The sequence below is a fragment of the Acanthopagrus latus genome, chromosome 4 (assembly GCF_904848185.1).
Source record: "Acanthopagrus latus isolate v.2019 chromosome 4, fAcaLat1.1, whole genome shotgun sequence".
NCBI lineage: Eukaryota > Metazoa > Chordata > Actinopteri > Spariformes > Sparidae > Acanthopagrus > Acanthopagrus latus.
In genome coordinates, this window is record NC_051042.1 from 34,908,020 (window position 1) to 34,920,698 (window position 12,679).

The following is a 12,679-nucleotide window of genomic DNA, read 5'->3' on the forward strand; positions in this document are numbered from 1 at the left end:
CCGCTCGCCTCCTGCTCGGAGGAGTAAATTAACTTTGGGAAATTGAATGTTTGAACTATTTCTGTTCCATCAGCTGATGATTCATGGACAGTGAGAAGGTGGAGGTGGAGGGAGCTGGAGGTGTGTAGCTTCACCCTTCCTCAGGAGTCTTCCTCACTTCTTCTTCCCTGAATAAGAAGCATCGTTCGCCCGTCCCTTCATAGAGGAAGCATCCCACTGCATTTCCTCTGAAGGAAACTTTCTTCACCCTTCCACTGAAATCAGGAATTCTTCTTCTTCTTCTTCTTCTTCTTCTTCTTCTTCTTCTTCTTCTTCTTCTTCTTCTTCTTCTTCTTCTTCTTCTCTGTTCCTTGCTCTCTAGTCAAAAAGCTTCCTGATATTGATCTTTCCTTTACTTGCTCCCTTATTGGAGAAAAACTTTCTTTCCCTCTTCCTAATAATCTTTTCTCCTTTGTACCACATTAGAATGCTTCTTTAATCCTTGTCTCATGAATTATTAATCTTAGAAAATTCCTCCTTCTTTCCTCAGTAACAGGGATACTCATTGAGCCTTTCCCAGTTTTTACTCACACACTTCCTTCTTCCCTAAACAGAAAGTTTCCACACTTCTCTTTCACCCTTGTATCTGAATTTCTTCCTCCTCTCTGCCTCCATAAAGGAAAGTTTCCCTGTATGTTTGGTAACTTTAGGAGTCTTCCTTCCTTGTCAACTTTTTGTGTTCTTTCTTTTTATAAAATGCGTCTTATTTTCCTTGCTCCAAGTTTTCCTTCACTATCTAAGTTCTCTCTTCCTTTGTTTCCTAATCAGACCATTTCTTTCCTGTGGGAGCTTCCTCGTCTCTTACATCCATCGACTCTTCCTCTCCTATAAGCCACTGGATTACAGATATATTGGTAACAGTGTAAATGATGGCTGATATATAACAAGACTCGTCTACTGTGAGCTTGAAGAGAAATCAGAAATCATCTGTGTTTGTCTGTTTTTCTTCTAATAAATCAAATGATGCCTGGAAGACTCCGTTTAGGGGACAAAACCTCATTAAGTTTATTACCCAGCTAACGCAGAAGATCGTGTCTGTAAAGTTTTGTCACCTGAAGACAAAAGTTCCCTTCTGACCTTTAAAGAGGCTCCGTAGATTGTTTTCTCTTTGTGCCATCAATCATCCCATAAGTCTGCATGTCGCGTTTTCTCCCTAAATATCTCGACTGGGAAACAGATATGAATCAATACTGTGAGAAGCTGCTGAGCTCCTGAGGGCGAAACAGAGAGATGAAGAAAAAAAAGTGAGGCTTCACTTTCTCTTCAACTTTGGTTAACTTTGCTCAAAGTTACTGAAGACAAATCCTCCATCAGAGGCGGATCCATCCGACACGTCTCACAGAGAGAAGACACGACGACCTCCTTCAGAGAAATTATTATACAAAGACAACTGTGTGTGTGTGTGTGTGTGTGTGTGTGTGTGTGTGTGTGTCAGGTCAGTCTAAGAATACCAGCTCACCCCGACCTGCTGGTATAAAGGATGAGAGAAAGCTCCTCATCGATCACCGGCTGCCCAGATATCATCCCACTTTCAGAGAGGAAGATGGCCGCCGACACCGCTTCGCCGTCCTTCGCGGCGCTCCTGAAAGGTGAGCGGCGATCAAGGTGAGCGCCTGAGCACCTGAGCAAAGTCACCACCGAGGACGCGACGGACGCTCGAGGACTCTGAAACTTTAAGATGTAAACAGGACCGATAAAACAGGACGCTGTGGACTTCAGACATGAAGCAAGCAATTAAAAGTCTAAACCAAAAGGCCAAAAGTATGTGGACACCTGAACGTTACACCTATATGAGGTCATGGACGGCCTACAGGTGCAGGTCCAGGGGCCTGGGAAGCCACCAGGAGACAGTGATTGGTCAAAGCCGACGTCTGGCAGGCTCCTGATTGGCTGAGACAAACCACAGTCGGATCAGAGTCATGTGATCTGTTTTGGCCTCGCTGTGTGACGTCCCCCACGCCGTCCTCTCAGCCGGACTCTGACACTTCAGGACAACAAGGCAAAGAGCTCCATAACTGATCTGCACACTGTACACGTCCATACTTCAGCTTGATCTGGACGACTTCCTGCCGCTCTGTGAGGGACGTGAACATCTGTCTTGTTTTAGAAAACCCTCGAAAAGCAAATTCATCAAAACTCCACCAGAGGAGCAGGTGAGAGGATTCATGGTCCAACTGATCGTATCCACAGAAACACTGTCCAGTCTTCTTCTGGTCCTCAGTCGAACCAGCGTGTTCCTGTATAAACTCAGTAAGGTTCGACAAAAAGCCTCCGTGACATCCACCGCCCTCTGACTGCAGCTGTGAGCTTCACAACTCGTCTTTAAACCGCCTCTTTAAAAATCCATCAAAACACTCTCAGATCGCTTCACAACTCCCGAACCTTCAAACGTTTTAAAGGCTCTTTTACAACCATCAAAAACAATTGAAACTTCCCCAAAACTCTTTAAACCTTCTTAAAAAAAAACTCAAAATACCTCCAAGACATTTGAGAAGCCTTGAAGAGTTTCTTCTTCTCTCCCACCAGAACTCCCCAGAACCACATCAAATCCTCCAGAACCTGCCGAAACCTTCCCGACCTTTACAAACTACACAACCCATAAATCATCTGAAACCGACCGAACTGAGAACCATCAGAAGCCAATAAAACATTGTATGAACTTCTCGGTCTTCTTCCTTCTTTTGTATCAGTTCATTTAGTCACACAAGTGAAATACTGCTCAACATGAAACACACGACTGAAGAATATCAGCCTGTTTTTACATTTCCTTCAACTTTGTGTGCAGCCGCAAAATATCATGTCAGCTTCTGTCTGAGTCACTCAGTCCAGTTTGGGCCTTTCTATGAAACGCTTATCAAACCTTTGCAATTAATCTGTTTTTTTGTCTTGCGAGGAGACGTCACGAGGAGAGGAGACGTCACAAGGAGACGTCAGGAGGAGACGTCAGGAGGAGACGACACGAGGAGACGTCACAAGGAGAGGAGACGACACAAGGAGACGTCAGGAGGAGACGTCAGGAGGAGACGACACGAGGAGACGTCACAAGGAGACGTCACAAGGAGACGTCACAAGGAGATGTCACAAGGAGACGTCACGAGGAGAGGAGACGACACGAGGAGACGTCAGGAGGAGACGTCAGGAGGAGACGTCAGGAGGAGACGACACGAGGAGACGTCACAAGGAGACGTCACGAGGAGAGGAGACGTCACGAGGAGACGTCAGGAGGAGACGTCACGAGGAGAGGAGACGTCACAAGGAGACGTCACAAGGAGAGGAGACGACACGAGGAGACGTCAGGAGGAGACGACACGAGGAGACGTCACAAGGAGACGTCACAAGGAGAGGAGACGACACGAGGAGACGTCAGGAGGAGACGTCAGGAGGAGACGACACGAGGAGACGTCACAAGGAGACGTCACAAGGAGAGGAGACGTCACGAGGAGACGACACGAGGAGACGTCAGGAGGAGACGACACGAGGAGACGACACGAGGAGACGACACGAGGAGACGTCGTGAGCTCACTGACGCCTTCAAACCACAGCAGCGGTCTGAGCTGCAGACTGACTCCAGATCAGATCGGCTGCTTTGATCTGAGCTGAGCTTGAGTTTTGCATTTCAAAGAGCTGCTGGCTGTCAGTGTTTCTCTCTCTGCAGTCCGGCGTGACGAGACGATGCTGAGGAGGTTTACAGTTTACAGGCCTGTTGGAAACCAGCAGTCTGCAGAACTTCAACTCTTCATGAGCAAAGAAAAAGAAACAGCCTGATGATCTGATAAGTTTAACAAGTGGGAGGAGGTTCTGTTCTGACCCGGTTACTGATGAGCACAGCTCACAGAGGACTTTGTAACTTGTGGGATTAAAAAGATGATTTCTCTTCACCCCTGTTGATCTGCAGCAGTGATGCAGAGCCAGGTTCTGTTCTGTTGACTGCTGACTGGAGTTGCAGAGAGGAGACAGAGAACCAGAACCAGAACCAGAACCAGAGTCTCTGCTGAGTGCTGACTTCACTCAGAGGCTGACTTACAGCTAATGTACAGTAAAGTAATCTTCTGGCTTCTGGAGTAAACATACACCATCAAACATCCACATGATGATGACAGATGATGTGTGTGTGTGTGTGTGTGTGTGTGTGTGTGTGTGTGTGTGTGTGTGTGTGTGTGTGTGTGTGTGTGTGTGTGTGTGTGTGTGTGTGTGTGTACAGAGCAGACCAGCGTGTCCTTCAGTTGGTCATCTGCTACAGCAGCGTGTTCAAGGTGACACACTCTTATAATGTGTGTGTTCCTGCCTGTTAACACTCACTCACACACACACACACACACACACACACACACACACACACACACACACACACACACACACACACACACACACACACACACACCACACATTATTTCATCTCAGATAGAAAAACAAACATCTTTGCATCATGTGTGGTTCCCTGGTGGATTCACACAGAGAAAAATAATCAGAGGCAGAACAGCTTCTTTCATTTTTCTTTTGGCTTCAGAGTCTTCAGGGATTCTCTCACACACACACACACACACACACACACACACACACACACACACACACTCTCTCTCTCTCTCTCTCTGCTGTAGTTGCTGGTCGGGGTCATAACTTCATCTCAGCGCTCCATTAAAAGCCGGCTGACCTCCATTAACAAAGTCTCATCTGTGTCTGGACACCTCGAACATCTCACGGTGCCTTCAGTGACCGTCCTGCTTTCTGTGTTCGCAACAGTGTGTTTGGACTGATGATGACGATGTTTCTCAGTTTTGCAAACAGAATTCCCCTGAAGGCTCAGAGTGTGTGAGTAGTGATGTATGTTCAGTCAAGTTTCTCTTCTGTTCTGTGTTCAGAAGTTTGCTACGTGTTTTTGATTTCGACTGGAGTCCAGCTCACAGACGTTTGTCATCATGAAACCGCTGGATATTTTTAACGAGATATCGCTGTCACACACACCTTTCCTACAGTCGTCTTTTCATGTTTGGATTCACATTTCTTTACGGCTGCTTCAGATGTGTGTTTCTTGTCTGAAGTGTGTTTGGCTGGGTGACTGCAGGCCTGGTGCTGTAGAGTCCGGTTCATGCATCATGAGTGGAAGTTGTTGGAGAGACTGAGAAAGATGCTGGATGGTTAAAGGTTAGTGAATGTGATGGTTCCTAATTACAAGTAATTACTATTTGAATTTGAGATTCTGCTGAGCTGTGGTGTGCACGGAGAGAAAATAAGAAATTCCTGAGATCAAGCAGAAACAGCAGGAGGTCAAACCAGAAGCGAGACTTTACAACACATCTGCGTTCAGAGCGTCCTCGGTGCTTCTGTCAGAACTGTTAACTCACCGTTTCACCGCAGTGTTCCGACAGAACAATGCCGCCGTCTTCAGCACTAATTCCACACCAGAATTTTCCCATTCTGCATTTTCTGCCGTCGCTCGACGTCACGCCGAATCTGCAGCCAACCAACGAGATAAACACTTCTGACTGATGAAGACAATTACTCTCTTCACACTCTGCGCAAGAACAAAGAGGAAGCGAGAATAGCTTTGTATGCAAATCAACCCCCGCACCCACTCCACCTCCACCGACGCCGGAATAAACGCGCCGACATCAAAGGCAGCGGCTGGCATGACTCCAGCGAACAGAGAGAGGCCGATCAGGATTCACAGCAGTTTAATGATCGCTCACTTTAATCCTGCAGGGGAACTTCACCTGAACACACACACACACACACACACACACACACACACACACACACACAGCTCATCAACACACACACACAAACACACAGAACAATCAGAATAATATTTAAAACAACCACAAAATCTATAAAGTGCTCGGAGTGAAACTGTGTGAGGAGCAGCAGCTTTGGGCTAAATGCTAACGCTAACACGCTCACTACCACAGTGTGCTTGTTAGCATAAGCGCAACGTTCAGCTAACACTGATGGGAGTCTCTCTTCTGTAGGACGTTGCTGGGATGTCTGGCAGGACGTAGCTCTGCTGCTTCAGCTCTGTGGTGTCTTAGCTTCTCTCTGAGCGCAGGTTGTTTTTCACTCGCTTGTGTGTTTGACCTGATCTCAGTTGTGTTTTGAATGAAGAACATGTTCTGGATCCAGTCAGCAGGTCAGCATTGTCTTTTCTCACAGAGTCGGAACAGTGACGATCAAAATAAAATAAAAATCATTTCTGTTTGAAGTTTTGTGTGACGACGCCAATGTGAGTCGACAAGAACTGAATCAGACACACAACACTGTGTGTGACGCAGGATACAAGTTGTCATCCTCTGGGTGAAATACTGACATTTCAGAAAACCCCTAAATTGGCCACACTTGACTTGATGGCGTCACCAAAATAAAGATCTATTCATCCAGCAGACGCCGACAAACCAAACCAGCCTCACCTAGCAGCATCTCTTGACTGTTGTGTCACCAGGAGCTGCACCTGAACGCACCGCAAAGACTCCAGCTGATCGCCAACTAGCTCAAACGTTCTGCTGCTGCGGAGAGGAAACATGACTACAGAACTAAATGTCTTCTGTTGTGAAGGTAGAAGAGCCGGTCGACAAACCTGCTCGAGCTCCAAATAAATCAGAAACTGTCAACGATGTCGGAGGAATGAAATGATTCAGATTCAACATTTTAATTAATGGGATCGATCTGATCGACTGTTCCAAGCCTTCAGTCTGACGTGTGTCTGACAGTTTCAGACAGATGACATCATCATCTCCTGCACACTGTGTTTCACCACCGCAACAAACTTCAGTCCTTCAGTCATTAAAACTCGTTTTACTGCGACTCCATGAGAAACACAGCACGAAGATTCAATCAGGTGAAAACAGCACGTACAGATTTATAGTGTTATTATGACTCATCAACATGTGATGGTGAAGTACCTGACTTTTATAATCTGTGTGTGTGTGTGTGTGTGTGTGTGTGTGTGTGTGTGTGTGTGTGTGTGTGTGTGTGTGTGTGTGTGTGTGTGTGCTAGCTGTCTAATCTGTGCAGGAGGAAACATTGGCTGTGACAGATTCGCAGGTTTCCAGTGAAGCAGAGTCAGCCAGAGGTTTTTAAAGAGACAGCTACAGTTTGTCAGCTTCTCTCTGAACACACCACACACACACACACACACACACACACACACACACACACACACACACACACGTGCGTCTGGTGTCAATCAATCAATCGCTAAACAACAAAAGCTAGAACTAAACGATCACCCCCTGCAGAGTGGACTGAGATGACTGCGTGTGACATGAGGTCACATTTCTTAATAATCCCGTCGTTGACGTGACGAACGTGACAAACACAGGAAACCTTCTCGTCTTATTCTCCTCCACCCGCCACACCTCAGCATCTGGACCAGAGCAGAGTCCAACCAGGAGCCGCTCGCTTTCACACTAATTGATATTTGCAGTTGGGTCGGCCGCCTGTCAGAGAGGAGGAGGAGGAGGAGGACGTTTAAAAAAGACTAAATTCACAGTGTTAATAATGTTTTCAGACATATCTTTGGAGTGAAAGAAAAACCTTGTGGCTGTTAATAAACTTTATTTTGGTGGTTTTGTAAAGAGTCAGACTGTTGACGAATCAGATCCAAACTTTTCGTTCATTCAGTTGTTACACCGGGAATATCAGCTGATCTCCTTCAGGTCAGATGTGAGCAGTAAACTGTTCTGATCCGGCAGCCGGATCCACTTCTGACAGAGACGAGCACATGACAGCACTCTTCTGTCTCTATCGGGGAGAAACAAGACGTGTTGGGCCAAACAAAGGAGCCATCAACATGCTAATTAACAGCTGGCTTCAGACCAGACAGGTCATTATGATGAGAGCGGAGTGATTCCCTGCATGCAGGAGTCTGGAGGAGGAGCTCAGCAGATAACCTGAAGAACGACTTCTACAGATGAGGAGCGGAGTGAAGATGGTGTTGGAACGTCGTTCTCAACAACACGCAGAACGAAGGTCGAGTTGTTTTCATGTGTTAATCCTTCATATTTTATCTTTAAGGTTCAGTCGACATGAACTCGTGACAGACGGACGTCAGCTGTCAGCAGCACCGGCACAAACACAGAACAACAGAATCAAGTTGAACCAAATTCAACTTCAAGTGTAAAAAAATGTAAAAACAGAAATATTTTTCACCAGACACTGAGCTTCAAGAGAAACTCTGCTGAACTGCAAACCACCAAGAACCCCCAAATCCTCTGACTGTGTTTCTTCTTTGTATGAAATAAGGAGAGAGTAAATCATCAGCGGCTCCCTGTGGAGTTTTACTTCAGCTGAAACACACCAAACCTCCTGCAGCATCTGAACCACAGCCACCAGGGAGCAGCCGGCCGAAATAACTTCACACCAGTCACACGCTGAGCACAGCGTCACCCACTTAGTCAAACTCTTCCAACTGGGTCACACCTTCACATTTAGCCGCTCGCAAAGCAACAAAACCTGATCTGAGGTCTGCCCGAGCTGCAGCAGGGTTAAACAGAGTGTGACTTTTGACCTGACCGGAGTCTGTGGAGGTCAGAGAGTCACAAACTCAGAGGAGAATCTCAGTCCTACTTTCTGAACCAGGGATCAGAAAAGACGTTTGAATTCTCTTTGAACTTTCTTTGTAGCTTCAGCGTCGGATTCAACGACACCGAGAGCAACTGATGGGAAACAGAATCACAGAATCGTTCACGAATAAACACCTTCATGATCCACAAACACCAGACGACACGAGAAACTCTGAGAGGAGAAGACCGAGGTTCAGATTTATTGCTTGTAATGATGCTGGAGGAGGAAGAAAGAGGAGGACGAGCTCGTCACGTCCCGGAGGAGAGGAAGACGAGAAACAAAACAAGTGAGGACACGACATCATCAGAGCGATGAGAGGACACAGACGCTGCCGACACCAAGACAACAGACGTGCTCTTATTTTATCAAGCGAGGACACTTCCTGTTCGGACACGACGACGTGCTGAAGAGCTCTGAGTTTGTCTGTCATACTTCAGTTTCATGAATCAAGTTTGTTGTCCTGCAGGTTGGTGTCACTCAGTCTCCTCTTACATAACACACACGCTGCCTTCAAGTGCCGTCAGACAAAACGATCCTGTAAACTGAAGCTGAGCTGACAGGAAACCATTCCCCTCATTTACACAATACTTTATTCAAAGCACACTTTTTATTCATTTCAAAGAGTTTCTGACCTGAAAGTAAAAAGAAGTGATAAAAAGTTTTCTTGACAAACGTTTGTGGACATAATGATGTTAAGAATAAACAGTCTTAACGATCTTTGGAGGAAACTCACTGATGCTTTTATTTGTCCTCCTTCAGATGCCTGATTGACTGTTTTAGAGAGAAAACTGTCCTCACATGAGTTTGAACGAGCTCGTTCAGCTGCAGGGCGTCTCGTCAGGAGACGCAGGTCAGAGGTCAGATCTGCTCCCTGCAGCCTCGGACATGAATCCTCATTGTGTCTGTTTGATTTCACTCTGTAAAGTAACTTTTAGACACAAACTCTTCTCAGGACGTCTCTGCACTGCCAAAACACTCACAGTGTTGATGAGAGATGACCAGCAGCTCTCAAGAAGATGTCACAGTGACGCAGCAGGCGGCAGGATCAGAGGCCGGACGTAAAGTACTTTAAAATTCTTAACTAATATATAACTGGTTACTTACTACAGAGTATTTCACACTGCAGAATTACTGCGTTCACTGAAGCAGACGCTCGTCTTCCACCTCAGTTTCTCTACGAGCCTCTGTGGCTCATCTGAGACGACGAGGAGCTGATTTCACACTCTGAACGGCTTCTTGAGATTACGAGGTGTCCCTGAAAGCATCGTGTGACCCGCTGATCTCTGGTGTCGTCTCATTTCTCTCTCAGCGTTCACTCGTCTGTTTCCTCACAGCTCAAACACTCACTGTGGGTATTTCCACCGTCAACAGCTGTTACGTAACAAACCCAATGAGTCTGTGTGTGTGTGTGTGTGTGTGTGTGTGTGTGTGTGTGTGTGTGTGTGGTCACAACTATTGATTATGTTTATTTTGGTGTCGTCTATAAAATGTCAGTAAATAGAAACAGATGCAGCCCGGTCGGCAGACAGATGTTGACATGTTGAACTGTTTCTCAGGTTCAGTTCTCAGCCTTGACTCGACCCGGTTCTCCAGGTCCGGCCCGGTGTCAGCTCATGTTTTGTGTTGTAATGTCTGGTTTTGTCCACATGTAATGTGAAACAGAAATATTAGTTTGATGTTTGCAGAAACATAAAATTCTTTCCCACAGTGTGAAGGAGCCAGATGTGACTCCTCATCATCATCGCTGCACTGGACCGGAACCGGTCCCATGCTCATGAACACAACATTTACTCACAGAGCCTGTTTCTGGGTTTATCACTAACAGTGCACATGAACACATCGTGCTCACTGAGCCGCTGCTCCAGCAGCCTCGTCTGGTTTCAGTCTCCCACCAGATGTTGAACCTGCTGCAGGATTTGATCCCGTTCAGACTCCAGAACCTGATGATGGTGATCAGGTCCGGCTCACAGTCGGGTTCAAATCAGGACTGCAGCTAATCATTTCCATCATCAGTGGGTCTTTCTGTAATTTGTTTTCATGTATGTCTTCAGTGAGAGTTCAGAGAGAGTGCTGCCGTGGTCACAGTCGGACCTGCAGCCACCGAGCTGATCCACTGAGGCTGGGGTCAGAGGCCTTGCTCAAGGGCACGTCAGTGGTGGTAATGAAGGAGTTTAAACTCGCCTCTCTGACCTTTGAGCCAGCACTGCCCTGCTTTTCATCCATCAGTCAGTTTATATGAGATGTTTGAACATTACTCGTCGTCACAGTTCTTGTTTTATGTCACCAACCGTCCAAAACCCAAAGACATGAAGTTCTGACCGAGAGCATCAGAACCTCTGACTGAGGAGCAGGAACAATATTACATTAATTATCAGTTTAAGGCTAAAACTAATCAGCTAATCGATTCAGCTCCAGCTGATCCCGCAGCTCCTCCAACCAAACTTCTGACACAAACAGGAGGAACAACAAAACACCTGTTAATTATTAATATGCTGTTAATTATTATTATTATACAGTTATACAGTTGTTAATTATTCCATCTCTTCATTCATTAAATCAAACTTCTCCGGCTGCAGTCAGCGGCTGTCAGCTGTCTCACTGTCCGACTACAGGAGACAAACTGCCGCGTACAAGTGTCACACAGAGCCGTGTGTGTGTGTGTGTGTGTGTGTGTGTGTGTGTGTGTGTGTGTGTGTGTGTGTGTGTGTGTGTGTGTGTGTGTGTGTGTGCTGAGTTCTGACCTTTGCTGCAGCCGGATCCGGAGGAGCTGGACCCGGAGCTGCTGAGCCTCCTCGCCGGAGTCAGCCGCTCTCCGCCCCGCTGACTCTCCAGACTCGCCGGCGTCTCCGTGACCGGCGCAGCGGGCTCAGAGCCGCTCCTGCCCGGATCGCTCACCGAATCCTGCGTGGAAGTCTCCATCCGTGCACCGATAAAACTAACTCCAAAAAACACGAACAAAATCCAGTCAGGAGAACAGAACCGAGCCTGGGACCAGCCGGCGGAGCGCGGTGTGCGAGCAGCGGGAGAAGCGCTGCTGCTGCTGTGCGCCGTGTGGAGGAGAAGAAGCCGGGCGGAGAGGGAGGGAGGGCGGCGCTGTGCGGAGCGGGGCTGCGCTCCCTGGAGGCCGAGGACCGGACGGGACCCACCAACAAATCCGGTCCAAAGACTGTCAGCAACTAAAAGCTCCGGTCCCAGATACTGAAGGACAGAACGAGCTGCAGGGATCTGTGACACCACGAGACAGAACCTGCTGCAGCAGAACCCGTGAGGCTGCTTCTGGGTCGGACACAGAACATGATCCTGTCCTGCTGCACCGTCTGACCCGGAGCCCCTCCAGCTCATCACGGGTCATTAAGTACATTAAAGAAACTCGTGAGGTTCTGACGGGACGAACCGGATCAATGAGATTATTTAAAACCTCTAAAACTAAATGTGCATCTGTGAACTGTAGTTTTATTTTATTATTCCTAAACTGATGAAAAAAGGAGGCAGATACATTGATATGATAATAATAATAATAATGAGAAGAAGAAGAAGAAGAAGAAGAAGAAGAAGAAGAAGAAGAAGAAGAAGAAGAAACTATTTGAATTGCACTTTTTAAAGCATGTTTACAAACATTTGGTTTGTTTGTTAAATAAAATGTCTTTATTTTGTGACATTTTATAAACAAAACAACTGATGAAATGAGGCAGATGATCCTCAGCTGCAGGCCTACAGCTGGATCAGGCCTGTCCTGGTCTTCCTTGGGTCCTGGATCAGGCCTGTCCTGGTCTTCCTTGGGTCCTGGATCAGGCCTGTCCCGGTCTTCCTTGGGTCCTGGATCAGGCCTGTCCCGGTCTTCCTTGGGTCCTGGATCAGGCCTGTCCTGGTCTTCCTTCGGTCCTGGATCAGGCCTGTCCTGGTCTTCCTTCGGTCCTGGATCAGGCCTGTCCTGGTCTTCCTTCAGTCCTGGATCAGGCCTGTCCTGGTCTTCCTTGGGTCCTGGACTCTGTCCTGCTGCCGGTCGTGTTGCCGCCTCCCTCTCCACCTTTTCATCATCTGCCTTTTTTCTATCACTGATTTCCTTCTTGCCAGAAGCTTCAGA

General features: G+C 47.1%; 1 protein-coding gene across 2 annotated transcripts in view; it reads right to left on the reverse strand.

Moving 5' to 3' along the window:
- Positions 1-11,820, reverse strand: part of LOC119018659 (nuclear receptor ROR-alpha A-like) — a 50,645-nt gene extending 38,825 nt beyond the window's left edge. The window contains exon 1 of one of the 2 annotated variants that reach the window (XM_037096498.1): positions 11,337-11,820. In XM_037096498.1, the coding sequence (XP_036952393.1) occupies positions 11,337-11,514 (178 nt within the window). In that variant the 5' untranslated portion in view covers positions 11,515-11,820. The remainder of the gene's footprint in view (positions 1-11,336) is intronic. The other variant, XM_037096497.1, reaches the window with a different exon arrangement.
- Between the last annotated feature and the right edge of the window lie 859 nt (positions 11,821-12,679).